Source organism: Alosa sapidissima, chromosome 6 (genome assembly GCF_018492685.1).
Source record: "Alosa sapidissima isolate fAloSap1 chromosome 6, fAloSap1.pri, whole genome shotgun sequence".
NCBI lineage: Eukaryota > Metazoa > Chordata > Actinopteri > Clupeiformes > Clupeidae > Alosa > Alosa sapidissima.
Window position 1 is genome coordinate 24,729,829 of NC_055962.1, and position 21,077 is coordinate 24,750,905.

The window sequence follows — 21,077 nt, forward strand, 5'->3', positions numbered from 1 at the left end:
TTATTACTATGTGTTTTGTTGTCCTGTATTGACATAAGAGGAGATATGAATGAGTACAAAATGAATACTGGGGTCGTGGTAGCATAGTGGCCTAGGACCTGGGCTAGCATGCAGTAGCCTGAAAAGGTTTGGGTTCAATTCCCAGCTTCCTCCGTTGTTCCCTTGAGCAAGGCACTTAACCCTGAGTTGCTCTGGGGAGAATGGCCCTTATAATATGATTGACATGTAAGTCGCTTTGGATAAAAAGTGTCTTCTAAATGGATTACTGAATGTAATGTAAAATGTGTGGTACATTGTCATGCTTGTGCTGTGCTCAATGGGACATCTCTGATGCTTGTCTGCTTTGCTTGTACAGGTCGTTACGAGTGCAGATATAACAGAGCCTCAAAACCAACCCTTATTTATTGGAGCAGTGTAACAATCAAACCAAATCCTGTGATTACACTGAATTTTATCGAAAAACAGGTTGCTTGTGAAGAAAGTGTTAATCTGAAATGCTGTGTGGCAGACACATATCAAGTCAAACTGACTTTTGGACAAAAAGATCTTGAACGTTTGTAACACTTTTATTCTACAGTATTTCATTCTTATATACGATTAGTCATTCTGCCCATTCTTCAATGTTGTATTTTGTGGAATACATTCAGCAAGCTTTTGTAAAGTAGGATGTTGTAGAGTACCAGTAATTAAGCTTTTGTTCATAAACAATAATGATAATGATAATGTTGATAATGATAATGATGATAATGTTGTCTCTTTTTTTTCTCAGCACAAGGAAAGTGTGCTGAACATCTATATAAGACGAAACCTGAGGAATGTGGCAATAAACTAACATTTACATGCCAACTTGACCGCCCAAACAGGGAACAAACTATGACACTGATTGTTCGTGAACAAAGTCAAGGTATATTTGTTTTATTTTTTATTTTTTGTGGTTACCAGCAGCTTAGAGCTCACATTCATGTTGTTATTAATCACCCAGTGTCATAGATATAATATTATATTATATCATTACATTTATTATTAAGTCCAATATAAAAATGTTCTATAACAGAATGATGTGACTTTCACAGACACACACACACACACACACACAGACACAGACACACACACACACAGACACACACACACACACACACACACATACATATATATATATATATATATATATATATATTTGTGCTGTGACTTTCACAAACACACACACACACACAGACACACACACACACACACACACATATATATGCCCTTTTCATATATATATTTGTGCTGAAACCTGAGCTAAAATAGATTAAAAACATTTGAAAACTTTTATAAACCTAATAATGTCAGAGTTCAAAAGATACAGGAGTTGTCAGTCTGTGTTTGTAGATACACTGTATTTCAGCCCAGATTTAAGCCTGGATTAGAGTCATATTTTATTTCCATATTGCCATTCCTTTGTTACACAGTGTCATACACTCAGCATAACTTAACGGAATACGCCACCCCTAGGTGAAATTGGGTCACTCCCCGCAGTCCCTAGAGTTGGATGAGTGAGCCAACGCGTTTTATAGCCGACCCAGCCATTGTCCTAATCTAGAAACGGCCCGGTTATCTTTATCTTAGCGTAGTCGCTGTAATCCGGCGATATTTCTCGTAACCTGTACATTCACATAGAGTACAAATATCAATGCAAATTAACACGAAGGGATTTACTAGACCAATTTAGATTTGGAACTATTTTCGGGCATAGCACCGGCAAAGCACCGCTGCCAGGCGCAAAGACATCACGCAGCATCTGAAAACCCTCAACTTCCGGCAATACACCAGCGTGACTACCAAGTTCTCTGCTACTAGGCTGACACTGACAGGTGGGCTTTCTCTAAGGGTTCTAATGGCGATGAATATGGAAGATTACACGATAGACGAAGATGATGACTTCGACTACCAAGATCCAAGACCCTACCTTTTCGAACCTGAGTTCACCGAAGAGGATTTGCGAGCTTTGGATCTAGGAAGAGAGGATGTTGCGACTAGTCAAGGCGAGTCGGATGAGAGAACGAGAGCAAACACAAACTGGTGGTGTGAGTGTGGAGTGTGCCAACCCATGCCGACTGAAATGGAGTGTTTATGCTGTGCAGAGTGGGATAAAATACTGCCATTGATGGTGGGCAACGCTCCCGAAGAGGAGCGTGACCGCACTTGTGTCACTGCTACCGACGACTTCTCAGCAATGATCCATCCTGCAGTCCTCAGTTTTTTTTTTCCACACTCCACACTCACACCACCAGTTCGTGTTTGTGACGCGTTCGTCACGCTGATGTATTTGCGGAAGTTGAGGGTTTACAGATGCTGCGTGATGTCTTTGCGCCTGGCAGCGGTGCTTTGCCGGTGCTATGCCCGAAAATAGATCCAAATCTAAATTGGTCTAGTAAATCCCTTCGTGTTAATTTGCATTGATATTTGTACTCGATGTGAATGTACAGGTTACGAGAAATAATTATAAAAAATCTTGAGTTATTTGATTCACTTTTGCAACGAAATGCTAGCTGGAATCGCCGGATTACAGCGACTACGCTAAGCTAAAGCTAACCGGGCCGTTTCTAGATTAGGACAATGGCTGGGTCGGCTATAAAACGCGTTGGTATTCCTTTAACATAACACACACATACACACATACATGTGTCCTGATTAGAACTATGATCTTTGTCAGTTGTTACAACTTGTCCAGAGGATGAAGACAAAGGGTTAGGAAATGGTGTCGAAGGAGAGGAGGCAAAAAGTGTCTGTGGTGAAGGGAAAGTCGGTGAAATACTGTACAAATGTGAGGGGAGTGTATGGGTCCCCAAGCAAGACGACTGTGTCTTAGAAGAAATCCAAAACTTGGAAGAAGAATCACAGGTAATGCTCTATTTAATTGTCTAGATCCTTCTGTTATTTTAAGACAACAAAAAAAGCCTGCTTTGACAAGAAATAGCTTTTTGTCATTGTTCTACAACATCTATCTATAAAGCAAGAAGCGTCTGTGTGTCTGTGTGTCCGTGGCACGCATATCTCGCTGACCGTTTGTCAGACTGATTTCAAACTTGGCAGGTCTCTTGCTACGGGCATGAGTAAGTGCAGTGCCAAATATGAAGTTGTTTGAATAACAAATGCAAAAGATATCATTAAATATATCGGTAAAAGAAGCACATTGGCTTTCGCCGCTAGCCACTCCCCCTCCCACACAGCACTGTACTGTAAGCTACCAGTGAGGATAGAAGCAGGGCTTTGGCAGAACTGGATCAGTGTAGGTTACACGGGTAAAAAGTAAAAACTTAAACGAGTGCAAGATAACTCCGTGGATTTTGCAACAACAGCCAACACCCACAGGTAGGCTATGCAGTGGCTCTTCAAAATGACGTAAATTATGTGCAATAAATGGACACTTCGAATAGACCAGGCTACTTTGGACTGTCTTTAGACTTTGAGATAGGAAACGACAATTCCAACTGCAAGGTCCTAAATTGAAACGAGCGATAATGGTCCCGAATTAAAGAATGTCTCAGAATGCCACACATGCAAAGCAGCGACAAGCAACGAGTGGCAGACAGAGTGTGATGTCACTTATAGGCCACCAGAGACTGTTTTTGAGTCACACCGTTGCAAATTCCATATGATGCATCATTCCACAAAATGGTTTGTTTTCTCTATCGTCAAGTTATTCAATAGGCTAAGCATATAGCCTTGACTCAAAACAGCTGTTAGGCTTATGTCGTTTTGATTTGTAAAAAATGTCACATGCAGCCATGCTTAAATTCTGCTCACTTTTATTATATTATTATATTATCTGTAGGCCTATTCATCATTCAATGCTTACCTGGAATTATGTTTTTCCCTATCATCCTATTTTTTAAAGCAGGCCTACCTGCAGGCATGTAATTGGGCTACAGGAATAGCATGTTTGAATGGGCACTGCACTAGTATAAATGAATGAAGTTATTGATTAATTATTTGCTGCATTGTGTGTCAGTGTTAATGTGTATGTTGAATAGGGAAAACCCTTTTTTCAGTTTTCCTGTTCATTTGTTCTCAAATAAATACAAGTCACATGTGAAGAAGCCCAAGGTTTTAGAACAGGGGTGTCAAACTCATATTAGGTAGTGGGTCGGATTTGTTGGAATGAGACCCTGTGGGGGGGCCGTCATGGTCATCATTTTCTGCATGGGTATCAGAGTGTTATTTGATATCACTTATGAGCAAACAAGTAGGCCTACAAATAATGCGCTGCTGTCATATCCTGCTCTTTCTCTCCTGAAATGCTCTACTTCCATGTTAGTTTTCCGCTTCTTCCATGCTGAGGATGGTTTGTAGTGCTAGGTTATCAATTTATCATATCATAGAGATATTGCTTATTACACTTTGTTGAAGACAACTGGATGTGATCTTTTTTTTCTAATTTTCCCTTCCTAGCTAAAACATCTGGGGGGTCATATGAAACCTGCTGGCGGGCCTGATCTGGCCCCTAGGCCTTATGTTTGACACCCCTGTTTTAGAATAACACTATGCACAGTATGTGACAGTACAGTCTATTTATTGAAGAAGTCAACATAGAGAATAAAACAAGCATTGGAGACAAAATATTTGCCATGTTTGGTCCATTCTTAGTGCAGAACAGGAAAAACCCAACACATACTGTCAGTTTAATATGCAGTATTAATTTTATAGTAAACAATGTTTTAGTTTTTCATCCTTTGTGTAACATTACATTTCAGCCCCAGATGTCTGTACCCCTATGGCCTGACTACAGAACGATCACTAGGATTTCTGACCAAATCGACTTCAGACAAGCATTATGGGCTCTGCACACTAATCTACCGTATTTTCTGGACTATAAGTCACACTTTTTTTCATAGTTTGGCCGGTCCTGTGACTCAAGTGCAACATATAAATATATATGTTTTTTTCCTCTTTTTGACTAGTGCGACTTATACTCCGATGCAGTGGTCCCCAACCACCAATCCTCCAAAGATCCACGGCAAACCAATGAGTGGGTCCGCAACCCATTTGTCAATATCCCGAATAGTCCTAACTTGTCAGCGCAGGAGGAAGAGCAGTTGATCGAAATTGCAAATGATGGTGGTCTTAAGAGTGTGTATGAGGAAACCTCTCTGGTGGGTTTTTGGATCAAAACCAAAGCAGAATATCCCGAGATAGCCGTAAAAGTGCTGAAAACGTTGCTACCATTTCCCACCACGTATCTATGCGAGGCCGGGTTTTCGGCAATGACTGCAATTAAGACCAAATTGCGCAATCGACTGGACATTTCAAACACACTGAGGGTGTCACTGTCTTCCATCACCCCCACATGGAACCTTCTTGTTAAAGGGAAACAAGCACAGGGCTCCTACTGATTATATTTGTAATGCACGTTTAGTTCCCATGTTTTGTTCCCATATTTTCTTAAGCATGTTCACACTTGATAGATGTAGCTTCAAGTTGTTCAATATTCATAGTTCATATTGTTCAATTTTCACTTCTTCAAGTTCACGTTTTCCACATGTTTAAGAGATCGTTACCTTCACTGTTCATACATAACTGGAGCTAGTTCTTTTCAAGTAGCCTAATGCATGCACAACACATATGAAGCCGGTCCGTGAAAATAAAAATTTAGGAATCAAACCGGTCCATGGTACATAAAAGGTTGGGGACCCCTGACTTATAGTATATAGAAAATACGGTACTTAAAGTCGGCAAACCAGTTTCCTGTTCGTTGACATACAGTAGCTGTCAACAAGCACCTGAAGATGAGTGCTTTAGTTGTACAGTGTACCAAAACGTAAGAAATACAATGTGCCTAAGTCTTAATGTCCGTGGGCGGCTCTAAGGAGCACTACTGTATGCCACTCTGCTCGGCTTCAAGTTGTTATAAAAGCGTTTTTAGCTTCCACCTTTTTCCTAAAAACACCAGGATACGCTGCAATGTTGTTCTCCACGCTGTTCTATGTGTGAGAGCTCATAGATCAGTTGCACATTTTGATCTTGTTATTTGTTATCATGTACTGTAGGGCATCTAATTAAACATGATGCCTAAGTTTACTCACGTTACATTACTATTGGTTTCTATGGACAGTATGATGTTTTCTCCAAGGATTTCCAAATATTTGAATGACTCTACCTACCCCTTTATATGTAGCTGATTATCTGTACCAGAGGAAGCAAAATAGGCCTAACGTATCACCTAGTTATTGCCATGCATCAGTTTAGACAGGGTGCACTTTTCAGTGTATGCTTCATTCTTCCTTATCCAAACATACTGCTGTTCTATAAGCATGAACAACACAAAATATTGAACCAAAACTGCCAAACCTACTGTCACTCATTTATATGTTGCTTAAAAACCAACATTTCTAAAGGGGTGCCAGTGTACTTGTGTCAGTGACTACAGTATATGCCTACAGTATTCTTCAAATTGATGGTCATTTGATACGGAACTTGACTAATGACATGGGTAATGCTAATCTAAAGTGTGTTATAATGGAATGGTGGTTATCAGGTGGACTATTTTAAAGTAAAGTTTCCAGCTAATCAGATAATCACAGTGAATCAGTGATGGACATAACTCATAGGAAATACTCTGATGACTTCCTGTCAAAGTTGTGAATAAATGTTTGGGTGGGCCACAGAAGATTTTCAGAACTGAAATCGAGCCTCAGCAGTCTTAAATTTGGGAACCTCTGGATTAAGCAATCGGAAGGTTGTTGAATATGAAGACAATTGGGTGTTGTTTCCTTGGTTAAGGAACTTCATCTGTATTAACTCAGTCAACCCAGCTGTAAATGGATTTCAGCTTCGGCTGGAGGCCTGTGATGAACTGGTGTTCCATCCATGCCAGCCTACAACTCTAAACTATAAACAAATATCGTTCTTGTTAATATGAATGACGACGTTCACACATAAACTATAACGTTAACGACATGAAGAACGATATCGTTGTGGATCACTGTCAGAGCGATTTTGAGGACGATAAAAAGCTAATAGCCAATCAGAATCCATTGAATTTTAGCTGTCACATTCATTAACACAAGGAGAGACTTTGTTTATCGTTGTTCAGTGTGAACGATTTTATCATTATGGTTATAGTTATCGTTATCATTCTTGGTGTGAATAGGCCTTAAGAATAGGCCTTAAGTCAATACAATACAATACAATATGTGTGAAAATGTGTTTTTATGGTAAAGAGAGCAATTATATGATTTACAACAAACAGGTGCACAGTGGACTGCTGTAGTAGGTGGCATACCTCTTAGACAAGGTTTATTGGGGAAACCAGTGTTGTAGACCAGAAAACCCCCAAATATCTGAAAAAGCTCATTGTGAAATCAAAAATTTGACCAATCTAAATTCAGGTGTGATTAATTATTGGTGTTTTTTTGTTTTGTTTATGTTTTTTTAAAATGGGGGTAGTCTTGGCCTACTGGTTAGGGCTTCGGCCTTGTAACCGGAGGGTAGCCGGTTCAATCCCCGACCAGTAGGAACGGCTGAAGTGCCCTTGAGCAAGGCACCTAACCCCTCACTGCTCCCCGAGCGCCGCTGTAGCAAGGCAGCTCAGCTCACTGCTCCGGGTTAGTGTGTGCTTCACCTCACTGTGTGTTCACTGTGTGCTCTGTGTGTTCACGGATGGGATAAATGCAGAGACCAAATTCCTTGTATACGCAAGTATACTTCGCCGAGAAACCTGATTTACATGTTTCAGCCTTGTAGTTTATCACATTCCTGTTTTCAATTATATGTATGTGTTTCTCTTATAGAACCTAAATGGAGGGGATGTTTCAAACTTTGTTCAGGGGCTCAGTAACACCACACAGCAAAATAATGATGACATTGTTACTTCACCAGCAACTATTGCATCTATTGTGAACATACTTCGCAATGTTGCAACAGCCTCCAGTCTAATCACAGTGGACCAGGAGGTTATGGGGGTATGGTGTTATGAATTGTAAAACTGAAATTGAATTGAGGAATTTAATTGTTTTTTACTAAGACTCACCCACACAAATGATATATTGACAGTGCCTCCTGTTAAATTGATCTAGATGGGTAGCATTAACCACTAACCACCTATTAATTAATCCATTCCTTTTTGTTTATTGTACTTTTACAGGATTTCCTTGACACTGTGAATGTCATTGTCTCCCCAAGTGCGAATAATGTCTGGAGTAACTTAAATAGTGATCCTGATGAAACTCGTGTAAGTGCCAGCTCCAACTTGTTGCTCGCTGTGGAAAGGATGTCGGGTGCGCTCAGAGAAGAAGACACATTTCAGATTTCGACAGAAAGCCTTTCTTTGAGAAAATCTGTGGTGACTGCAGCCAGTAATATGCTCACAACAAATTCATCTGAAATTGAAATCACTCTAACACAGCGATCTGCGACGAACACCTCAGTTACGGTCATTGAATTTTTTACCCTTAATAATATAATGTCCAAGAGAAACTCCGAAGAAGGTAACATAAATTCCACAGATTCCATAAATTCAATAAATGGCAATGTTCTTTTGGTCAATACAAGTCGAACAGTTGAAAACATTACTCTGACATTCAAGAAAAACGACAGTGACTTGGCAAACCCACTGTGTGTATTCTGGAACTTTGAACTTTTCAACAATACCGGTGGATGGGATACATTTGGGTGTGAGCCGAAGTTCGATGTAAATTCTACAGTCACATGTGAGTGTAATCATACAACTTCCTTCTCCGTTCTCATGTCACCATATATACCACCTGAAGCCAAAACGGTCCTGGATGTCATCACATATGTTGGAGTTGGAATATCAATCGGCAGCTTGATAATCGCCCTAATAATTGAGATGATAGTTTGGCGTGCCATGACAACGAATGACACGGCGTACATGCGACACGTCTGCATTGTTAATATTGCTGTGTCCCTCCTGATTGCTGACATCTGGTTCATCGTGGGAGCAGCCGTGTCGAATGAAAATGGTGCAGCCTTGGGGCCCTGCACAGCAGCCACGTTTTTTGCCCACTTCTTTTACCTGGCTATGTTCTTTTGGATGCTAATGTCCGCTCTACTGCTCCTGTACCGCATTGTGTGGGTTTTCTCGAACATCTCCAGGTTGGCCATGATGCTAATTGGCTTCTTTATCGGCTACGGCGGCCCTCTCATTACGGCAGTGGTAACTGTGGCATCGACAGCTGGACAGAGGGGCTACATCACGTCGTATGGCACATGCTGGCTCAACTGGGAAAAGACCAAAGCTCTGCTGGCCTTTGTGATCCCTGCCTTGGTCATTGTGGCCATCAACTTGTGTGTCATGATGGTGGTCCTGGTCAAGATGCTGAGAAGAGGCGTGGGAAACACTGTACAAAATGAAGAAACACACAACCTAAGGGTCATCGCAAAATGTGTGGCCGTATTAACTCCACTGTTTGGTATTACCTGGGGATTTGGCATTGGCATCATGATCAGCCCAGAGAGCTTTGGACTCCATGTTGTCTTTGCATTGCTAAATTCTTTACAGGTAAATATTGGCATTAGCATCAATTATATCAATTGATTACATAAAAGAAAGAAATAGCTTTTCAATATTGTTCTGTATAGTTTATAATCTCATTTCATTCATGTTTCTGTTCAAAAGGGTTTCTTCATTTTAGTGTTTGGGATCCTCTTGGACAGTAAGGTATGCATTTCTCCAAACTCAAATCTACAGCTCTATATATGTATTTATTTGCTTGTTTGTTTAGAAATAAATTAATTAAGTTTGTTTTAAGTTTGAATTTGAATTAAGTTTGTTTAAGTTTTGAACACCTACAGTATATATTTTTTATACAGTTGAATAGTATTCATAATATAAGTATACATTCAATATGTGTCTTCAAAAATGTACTAAATAGTTGTCTTCTTTTATGCCAAGATTCGAGAAACTGTAGCTGGAATATCATCACCGGACTCCAGATCAGGGCAAACGAGAGTAAGTATGCATTAACATACAACAGACGAAAACAGTGGGCAAGAATGAAGAATTAATGTTAGGAGTGTAACATTTAATTTGTCCATATATCTGAATGTGGGGATTTGGTTATATTGATGTTCCATTTTGTAATATCATAATAAGCAGCTTATTATGATATTACAAAATGGAACATCAATATAACCAAATCCCCACATTCAGATATATAAGACAGACAGCTTGTTGTTCGACTTCAATATATAAGTTATGATAAACTTATATTGTAAATATTTACAATTTGGCTAAACAACCTGTTTTATAGACATTTGGGTAAACAGGTCTTCTGGTCACGGTGGCAATTTCAATGTTTTTTTTTTATGTTTGTTTTAAATATTGTGTAACACTTCAGAAAATGTTTAACATTGCATTGTGCTTTTAAGGCTCCTTTGTGGAATTGTTTTGTGATGTACCTTTTGAATGTAAAATAAATAATGCATGCCTATTTATTTTACACTCTTTTTGTCTCTTGTAGAGCACAAGTGGAGGAGTGTCATCTTCTACTGGAATGCGCATCTTTCAACGGTTTAGAAAGAAAAGTAAGAGGACACTATGTTGTTGTTGTTGTTGGTAGTAGGAGTAGTAGTATAGTAGCAGTAGCAGTAGTAACAGCAGCAGTAGTAGTAGTAATGTCTATAGTTTTAATTCTGGCATGTAAATATCCTGAACATTTTAGGAATGATGGTCATCAATCACTTCACTTCATTATTTTTTTGCAGAGGGATACAACGTTGCTGGCATGTCAAACTACTCCACCTCTTCAGATTATTCTTCTCCCAATGCCTAACAGTTTGCTGCCTTTCACTCTGTTGAAAGTTGCTTGGCAGTTTCATCTACTAATTGAAAATGGAAAATATTTATTGAACTAGATGTACCGCATAGCGGTACAAAATGTGACCGCCGCTCAGTCCTGTACATCCGTTCCGCGAAAATAAATCACACTTCAATTTGTCTCCATATTTTACTCCATCCCCCACTCTTGAAACTTTTGTGTATGCTTCTTTGGCATGCCTGAGTGTGTGTGTGCGGCTGCACAGAAAGTAGCCTACTGGTGCTGAAAAGGTGAATAGATTATAGAATAGCCAAAGAAGATGTAGCATTGTTATAAAACCTTTAAAATCTCTAAACAATCACAAGTAGGGCAGTTTATCACAGTTCATCCATTGCAACTGGATTGATGAAAGGTCACTTACACCTGTAGGCTACATTGTATTTGGGAAAAGCAAAAGGTATCAGCATAATGTTATTTATTTATTTATTTGTTATGTATTTATAAACAAAAACATCTCTGTCAGTTCCATGCCGTTTTCAACAGCTATCAAAAACAAAGGTCATTTTTGGATGGATGGATTTTTTGTCAATGTTTCTTCTTCTACATAAGATTTTATTCATCTTTAGTTCATGTAATACTTTATTGTCAATGCACAAATTAAGTAACAGTAGTCTGAAACGTTATTGTTAATGCACAAATTAAGTAACAGTAGTCTGAAACTAAATGCTATTTTACATCTAACCAGTGGTGCAAATGGGCCTTGATGAAATGCGTCGCTAGACTGTTCATACACATTTTAACGGGCCAAAGTTGAAGAGCTTTTGTCCGTTATTGTTCGTGCAAATATAGGCTGATTCATGATCCCTTGCATTGTGTAACTGAGGTCCATGGCTAGTCTGGCTTTCATCAGACCAAGCTCAATCTTTTAAGAAATCAAAAAATAAATAGCGGGCAGATCAGGCTGGGTTCACCCAGCCTAGTCCATAGGCACCCGATATTGTTTAATTTTCCGATTGAGATATACACGCTCTGGCTATTCTAAATGCAAAAATGCATCAGGGAGTTATGACAAAACTGTAACTACCAAACTAGATCCTAATAGAAAGCTGTTAGCTTCCCTAAGCTACAGGTAGGATTATAAGGTAGGCCTATTTACAACATAAATTGTCAATATGATATGCTGGCGACACAAATAAAATTAAAGGAGAATTCCGGTGTGATATTGACCTAAAGTGTATCGAAACATGATACCGAGTGTGAACGTATGTCTCATAGCCCATCTCGGCTTGTCCCCTGCACTCCAAAATCTGGCGCTAGTTAGCCGATGCTACCAACATCTTTTTCAATAGTGGTGCTTCGGCATCGGGCTAGCCATGCAAATAAATCACTGTTTTACACCCATTTACGAGGCTCAATGTATCTCCACACTTCATTGGTAGACTTCCGAGGGCACTGACATTTAAAACGAGACATTGAGAACTTTTCAAATTCCAAAAATAATTCAGTGGAAATGCATGGATTCCAGTTTCTTCCAGTAGCAGCAACTGGAATCCATGCATTTCCACTGAATTATTTTTGGAATATGATCCCTTATCATAGCTGTTCATTCTTACTCGTTGCTCGACTTATCGTGACTAAATTCAAGATGGCTGCAAACGCTAAACTTCGTGAAGATACTGTCTGTATAAATCGTCTTGTAAGTAAACTACCAGTGCTTTTTCAAAGTTCTCAATGTCTCGTTTTAAATGTCAGGGCCCTCGGAAGTCTACCAATGAAGTGTGGAGATACATTGAGCCTCGTAAATGGGTGTAAAACAGTGATTTATTTGCATGGCTAGCCCGATGCCGAAGCACCACTATTGAAAAAGATGTTGGTAGCATCGGCTAACTAGCGCCAGATTTTGGAGTGCAGGGGACAAGCCGAGATGGGCTATGAGACATACGTTCACACTCGGTATCATGTTTTGATACACTTTAGGTCAATATCACACCGGAATTCTCCTTTAATTTATCCAAATGTTTAAAAATGGACAACACACAATAACTTGCACATCAATCAGTCTCTCACACACCAACACCCTGGCCCTTTTAAAGAGCATCAAAATGGGTGTGGCCCAATTAACTCATTCACCTGCAGACAGCTAACATGCTGACAAGAACATGTGCAAAGTGCATTGAATCAAAAACAGTGTCCTAAAACAGGGAAGATGTAGTCAGCATCTTCACATTACCTTCCCCCTCTTTTAAGCTCGCAAACATGGTTTCAAGCGCAAATAAAAATCATAGATTGTGCAAGTCAGTACATTAAAAGATCAGTGCAAAAATGTTTTCACTCCTTCTTGGCCCAACACTGCACTCTTAGCAGTACACAGCCCCCCCGATACCTCCTCACCCAGGCCTCCAGACTCCCTGCCACACCGCTCAGCCCTTTGCAATCCCAGCAGATAACAGGCTATCCCTCCTTTAGGCGTAGGCCAACCCAACAGGACAGAAGCGCCACTCCTCCAGTGATCTTTTCCCCAGCAGGTCTCGTCATCAGCCTGCCATCCCCTTCTCCACAGTACACCTTCATGTTCCAAATCAATTGAAATGTGGGTCCCATCCACACAACTAGAGGGATAATCCCACCGCTGCCACCAAATGTGAAAAAAGTGTCCACCATCTTGTTTTAAAAAGATAAAAACAGGATATTCTTTGGTAGAAAACATCTTTCTTTATTTTATCCAAATGTTTAAAAATGGACAACACACTTGCACATCAATCAGTCTCTCACACACCAACACCCTGGCCCTTTTAAAGAGCACCAAAATGGGTGTGGCCCAATTAACTCATTCACCATCACCTGCGGACAGCTAACATGCTGTGCAAAAGTGCATTGAATTAAAAACAGTGTCCTAAACAGGGAAGATGTAGTCAGAATGTGGAAGACAGCGACAACTTGTCAAAATAAAAGTCCAACAATCGCAAAAGCAGCATTGCCGTTTTTGATGATGTAACTTTTATTTTGTTTTTGATGATGTTTCTTGAATTTCCCCTGGGGATCAATAAAGTATCTATCTATCTATCTATCTATCTATCTATCTAACCTTTGCGGACTTCATAAGATATTCATGAAATATTTACAAAGGCTGGAGAGATTAAATGAATGGTATCCAGGTTACACAAATATGGGTAAGCTGAATGTACACAAAGGTAAACTAGCCTAGTTGTTTTCATTCTGTGTTCCACATTCATGAAAGAACAGTCATGAATGCTTTATGTGCAGTTTATGACAGCTGCTATGAATGTGTTATGAACTCACCCGTCAAGTAAAGTGTTACCAGAAAGTTTGTATGTGCAACGATTATTTAAGCAGTTTAGGTTCCGTATTGAGGCCCAAGCTCTTACAGCTGGGTTTTGCCAATGTTTTATGAATATGTACCACTTGATTGGAAGTTGAATGGAAGAAAATAAATGGTAATGCCTAGATGTGCAGCATGCCTATTCATAGCTCTGTGCAACTCACCGAGTGGTTAATGATGTTCGTTGATTATTAAAAACAAATATATCATCGGCGCAATGTATGATTTCAATCCATGTTATTTGCTATTGTGGAACTATTTTTTCAGATACCTCACAACCGCGTATAAACTTCTGCTCAATATTTGAGTCTGAAGCAGAGACAGTAAAAGAAGGTCTGGCAGGGTAAAGACTACAACCGTAAACAGACCCCCTTTTTCGTTTCCGGTAGCGCAGTAATATCAACGGGCAATGAGTCTTCCAACAGAAATCAATGGGATTTTACAGAATGCCAAATAAAACACAACAGAAACTGTATTTTGCTACGCTACTTGTTTTGGAACATCAACGAACATCACTAACCACTCGGTGAGTTGCACAGTTTTAAAAACGAACGTTAAGGGTTGTTTTAAGGACATGTTTGTGCATGCCCATAGCCAGCCACTCTGAAACAGTCAAAGGCAATTCAAAACAAGTCAGAAAGTCGAGACAGGACCCATCGTCAAAATTTCGGTGTCCACCACTCTAGTTCATCGTAAACAAACCAGAAAAGGGACTCAAAGTGCTAAATACCGGAATTATCCTTTAAGGAGACAACAACAACACAGGACCATCACTCATGGAGATAAAAACAGAGAAAAAAAACATACACAGGAAAAACACAAACAAGAACGTTCACACAATATCACAGATATAACATAAAACATCAACAGACACTCTTAGCAACAGGCAGAATACATGTGATGTACTACAGATATTAAGAATGAAAAGTGTTCACATGGCTGACTCCTCAAAAGCCAGTCCTTAAGAAAGTGTGTTGGAAAGCACAACTTCTTATCTGATTTTGGCACAGTGTTCCAGAAATTAGAAGCTCTTACAGAGAAGCATAGGTGACTAAAAGCACACACAGTCCCCTCTTAGGGCAGATCTTGTAGCACTACTGTTGGGAGTTTTTTTGGTTTTATGAAAGCACAGAGTGGTGGTAGAGCCTTACCATTTAGAATTTTAAAAATCTGCATGTAGTTGCATGAAAAGTTGTGGGTTCAATTCCCAGCTTCCACCATTGTGCCCCTGAACAAGGCACTAAACCCCAAGTTGCTATTGCAATCCTTGTAATAGAATTCATATAAGTCACTTTGGATGAAAGTGTCTGCTAAATGGATAAATGTAAACGTAACATTGTTTTCTGTCCTTAGGACTTGACAGCACTTTTTAAAGCTGTGTCATGACGAACATACCATGGTAGCAGTCCTGTATGATGTCATAAGTAGTCATGTTTTCTGGTGGGAATGTGTTTTTCTGATATACCACAAATGGCCTGATTTACTGCTTATCTACTCCTCATACAGACTTACACTACCTCCAGACCGCTGCGCTCCTCTGACGAACGACGTCTAGCTCTACCACCGGTACGCTCAAGCCAATCCAAACTTTTCTCATCTGTTGTTCCTCGTTGGTGGAACACACTGCCAGTTCCTACAAGGGCAGGGACATCCTTTTCCACTTTCAAAAAACTCCTGAAGACCCAGCTCTTTAGAGAACATCTACTCTCATAGCAACACTTACAACAAGTCTTACTGATCCTAGCACTCACCAGCCGTTAAACTGACAAGTAACTGTTAAAATACAGCACTCACCGACGCACTTATTCTTACTGTACTCTAATGTACATGTAATTTTTTTTTAAACTGTCCTAAAATTGTGAGAATTGTTTCGTTAAGATTCGCTTAGAGTAGTTAAAATGTGTTAAAGGAACACGCCACCCAATGTCAGTAGTAATATATGTTCTTACCTTAACTTTCACGAGTTTCACGAATGTGTTAGCATGTTGCTATGCTAGCGGGCTCAGACGTAGCCTTAGGGCTATATCTTGCACTTTAGCGCAATTCACTTTGTGCAAATTGCTTTGTGGGCGGATCTTGGGCGCTGTTTCTATTTTACCGGCGGGATCATGACTGTTGCGCCCTACGCAAATCTAAAATTGGGTGGTCTGAAGTAGCTACATTAATCATGGGTGTCGTTTGGGCGTAATGTGCAATAAACCAATCAGAGCGTCATCTTACATTCCCTTTAACAACAGGCACGCTTGTTCCATAGCCGATTGCTATTATGATGGCGGAATTGCCAGGCGCAGCCAGGAACGGTTCACAGCGCTATAGTCAGTTGGGAACAGTTTGCTATTGATTTTTCCTCTTGACAAAATGTAATACAGAAATGTCACTTTCCGATGTTTTGGGATCACTCTCACTGAATCACGAGGTTATGAATGCATGGTGATATTGTTGCAATGTAATCTACCACACTAAAGAGTATAGACAATGCAGATCTGTCAGATAAGCTCTCCTCTCCCATGCTGCTGCTGGAGCATTTGGGTTAAATGGCATTGGCATGCAGTTCAACATCACGTCTCATTAAGTCCTCTAATATTTCCTAATTTATGTCATCAACACATCCGTGATTCGTGGAAATATGTAAGCTAGATTTATACCTATTTTTTCACATCGGACATCACACTGATTTCCCTCGTGTAGCAATATTTGTCCTTGTAATTATGTATGGTTTGGAGAAATGGGAATATTTTAATATTTTTTTTTCAAGATTCAAAGTAAAAAAAAAAGTACAATTTTGGTCATGGTGATTACGTAGGAATGAATTTACACAAATGTGCATATTGTGACGTAACTGACTGGGTCTTCAACCCGTGCCTTCAGGCGCACCATTGCAAACCTCATTCTGATGCAGGTTATGCAGCCTTTCTCAAACTTCTTTGACCTGAGGCCCGGTCATGGCAGACTTTGAAATTTGACTATACAATACTCAATGCTATACAGTGTATTATACAGTCTCTGCTCTGTTTCTAAGGAAGTTCCAAAAAACAACGTCGTTCTATTAAGTTTCGTTAAATAAATAAATAGCCTTCCAACAGATTGAAGCGGAGCTTTGATACCAACGTTATCGATTAGTTTCAGTTTCTCTCGCGCAGACGCGCATTGAATGAATGCTCATAGTACCACCACTTAATTGTAGGGCTCCATGTTTAATGCCATCGATAGCAGAAACGTTTGATCCGCGGTTTCTTGATCAACTGCGCAGCAATCAGATGAAGCACCGGGCCTAATTTCACTCCACGACTCCGCGGACCAGCAGTCTCCACGTTGCGGACCCATATTTTGAGAAATGCTGAATAGACCACAACCAATTTCAATACTTCGACACGGTCACCGTTAGACTGGGGGGGGGGGGGGAGATCTGGGTACAGTTCTTCCAGAACCTCGTGCCAAGTAAAAGCATTATCGGTTTGTGTGAATGAAACGAAGCGTAGGCCATAGTGTGACATGCTTAAAACCAATGGTGTAGAGATGACGCCACAGGGTTTTATTTAAGTGAGCCATGTAGGCAATTTATATTCACAATACTTAGGCCTACTAAAATAAATATTATTTTATTGCATTTGCATTGGTTGTTTATAGTAAAAAAAACAATCGGTCGGTATTAACGCAAGTTTATAACCGGCAAGTCGGTCAGACTAAAAGGGGAAAAAAATCAATATTTGGGTCGGTTCTAAATTGACAGGGTCGGTCGGGTTACGGCAAACGAAAATATTTTTAAGGATGGCCTAAACGTAACTACAACTATTATAACCTACATTACACATTCTAGCATTCACTCGCAATGGCTGCACGATAACCCCTCCCGACTGGAAGGGCTCTCGGCTGCCTCTGTCACGTCAGTTCTCCCCCGAACAAGCACCAGAACCGGCCAGACGTGGGTCGTGGTGTCGCTTGGGCCCTCGGTTTCCCGCCATGCAGCTGCGCTACCTCAAACAGCAGCAAACAGTCCCACTGCAAGCCGAACCCCCGGATACGCTGGAACCCCTGGACGTTCGGTAGCCCCTTCTGGCTACTGTGACAGCTCGTGGCCGTTGCCACCTGTCCACAGTGTGCCGATCTCCAGGCGGTCAGCAGTCCACGTCGAGGTCCCTCCTCGCGCTGCCCTCTTGTAGAACTTTTGTCGGCTGTCTCTCAAGCACAACGATGCTCCACTGTGGCGGGAAATGGAGACCCCGACCCTCCCAGCAGGCTCGGGACACACAGGAACTCACACACAAAACATGAAAAACATTGCGCAGACTTGCGCCAACCGGAACGTGCGCACTTCAAATCTCAACAGTCCACAAAACGATAGCTCCCAAGGCTCTACAGGTCGACGTTACCCTCTTGGTCACTAGCTAGAGCACCGCAAGCTCCCGAACTAGCAGCTATGACTCCATCACACTCTCGACCGGCAGCTGACGCTCTGGAAGTTCAGTAGCTGGCGGTGTAAACCCGGCCGCTGTGGTCGTGTTCCAAGGTAGTCAGAGAGTTCGCGCTCTCTATGGATGAGATCCTCGGATGACGGCAGCATCAACATCGGCGTCGAGCGGGGAACTTCGTGCCAGCTGCGGACACTTCCGCGAACATCAGCCGGGGCCCTTCTTCCAGCGCTGGCAGCTCTCGTCGGCTGTGCAGGGCTGGTCCCGCTGGTCGCCTGCACAGGTCCCGCGCCAGGCCGTAAGATCCTCCATCCTCCGCAGTTGCGAGCTCAGTGTGCTGGCTAGTCCTTAAAAGGACAATTGGAACATCTGCTGAGGTTCGCCGCCATCCCGCTGGTCTGGTCTTTGGCCTTCTTCTCCACCTTGATCTGGCGTAGATCTTTGCGCCCCGGGAGGGGCCCATCCCACTTCTGACACCAATGTAGGGAGGGGCCCATCCCACTTCTGACACCAATGTAGTGATCTCACCCTCAGACAGAAATCACCTTTGGCCAGGACGGCCATTTATTAGAACAGGAAGACTCAGACACAATCAGACATATTAGGACAGGGCAATTAACACAGGGGTAGTCTCAGCCGCACATGCTACACACAATAAGGGTTTACCACACACATCAACACGAGGATAAACACATGAGGTACAACCAAAGAGACTAACACGCTAACAAATACACAACATGGTAAACGCAACTACAACTATTATAAGCGACATTACACATTCTAGCATTCACTCGCACTGCATTCTGGGAGACACTCATTCAACATTAAACATGTACATCCACCGACGCTACAATAGGCTACTAAATTTTTAGTTGACCAATGCATGAACAAAACCGGGAAATGGACAAATATTATCAAGGCTTTGAATGTTTCCATCTGTGCACAGGGTGTCTGTAGATCGGTTTGCATAGCATTCATTTCTGCAGGCCTGTGGCCATGCATGCGCCCTTAAAATAGCATCTGAATTTCCGCCACTGACTTTAGACCATCAAGTTCCTGGTCTGTGGCGGAATTGTTTTCTGAAACTGCAAAATATCAATAGGGACCGTTTGCGCCGGAACACGCCCCCTCTTTTCGCTAAAACGCCACCGTGGGCGCACATGTACCTGTGGAGGGAAAATTCCAATATGCGCTGACTGCAAAATAGGAAAGACAAATGCGCGAGTATACAAAGTCAATTGCGCTGGTGTGCACGATAGAGCCCATAGAGGGAGGAAGATAGCAGTAATGAAAAACATTCATGTTTTCCCTACTTAAATACAGTTGCACGAGTAGTTGATAAAAATGTGTAAGGTCACACAACATGAAACGTGGCGATTTTCCAAGCGAACTACAATGTGTGGCGCAATAGCACTTGAGAGTACTTCGACCTAGCGTAGTAATATTAATTAACACCTAATTGTAGCTCCTATCCACCATGAAATCACTATAATACTTCTACTTGTTATCACAACCCTTCACAATGCATGTTATAACCATGATTGATCACAATCTACTTTACCACTACCTGCTACTTTGCTAAGTCAGCTCAAACTAACGCCAGCAGGGCAGGTAGTCTCTATTTACGGATGACTGTGTGTGTGCCTCGGAGGGGAGGGGGAGGCTGAGGGGTCGATCCAGCATGAACTCTGTGGTGGATAGGATCTACAATTAGGTGTTAATTAATATTACTACGCTAGGTCGAAGTACTCCCAAGTGCTATTGCGCCACACATTGTAGTTCTCCTGTTTGTTCGCTTGGAAAATCAACTACTCGTGCAACTGTATTTAAGTAGGGAAAACGTGGATGTTTTTGATTACTGCTATCTTCCTCCCTCTATGGCTACATCTAAGCCCGCTAGCATAGCAACATGCTAACACATTCGCGCCGCGCACCAGAGCACTTGAGTGCACGTACCGACACGGGAGAGGTATGACTCAACTCATGAAAGTTAAGGTAAGAACATATATTACTACTGACATTGGGTGGCGTGTTCCTTTAACCTTGTACTTTAAGCATACTACAGGGATCATGACATTCTTATCTTGTGAGTTCGGATCTCGAGGCATACATTTAACTAAGCTGAACTTGGAGGGTTGTGAATCTCATCGTGTTCAATTTTTACAGGACGTGTCGCCTCCGGTCTTTTTCTCCAAAATAGTTGTCCCCAACATAAAAGACTAATATGGATGTATGTACTTGCTCAATTAAAAGCCTACACAGATTTCATGTCTTGACGTGTTGAAGGCCTATTTGCCGGATAATTTTGTCAGCAAAATGTAACCCTTAGGTTATAGTAGGCTACAACGTGAGAAAACGCCAGAGAAGAAGTAGGCTGTTTCAGTCAAAGATCAAGAAATGACTGTTTTCCTCACCCACCTTCTGCTGTCTGTCATGTCCAAGAAGCTGCAGACTCTAGTTTTTGTTATATGTTAATCTGGGGGGGGGGGGGGTGCTAATCACTTTTATTATTTATGTTATTGATACAGAAATGGGATGGAACTGTGATGGAACTAAAGAGAGACACAA

General features: G+C 41.2%; 1 protein-coding gene across 1 annotated transcript in view; it reads left to right on the forward strand.

Annotated features, from left to right (window-relative positions):
- Positions 1-10,519, forward strand: part of adgrf6 (adhesion G protein-coupled receptor F6) — a 143,916-nt gene extending 133,397 nt beyond the window's left edge. The window contains exons 93-98 of the mRNA XM_042095910.1: positions 7,773-7,943; positions 8,126-8,258; positions 8,751-9,502; positions 9,620-9,656; positions 9,896-9,952; positions 10,464-10,519. Coding sequence (XP_041951844.1) covers positions 7,773-7,943; positions 8,126-8,258; positions 8,751-9,502; positions 9,620-9,656; positions 9,896-9,952; positions 10,464-10,519 — 1,206 coding nt within the window. The remainder of the gene's footprint in view (positions 1-7,772; positions 7,944-8,125; positions 8,259-8,750; positions 9,503-9,619; positions 9,657-9,895; positions 9,953-10,463) is intronic.
- Positions 10,520-21,077: the final 10,558 nt, after the last annotated feature.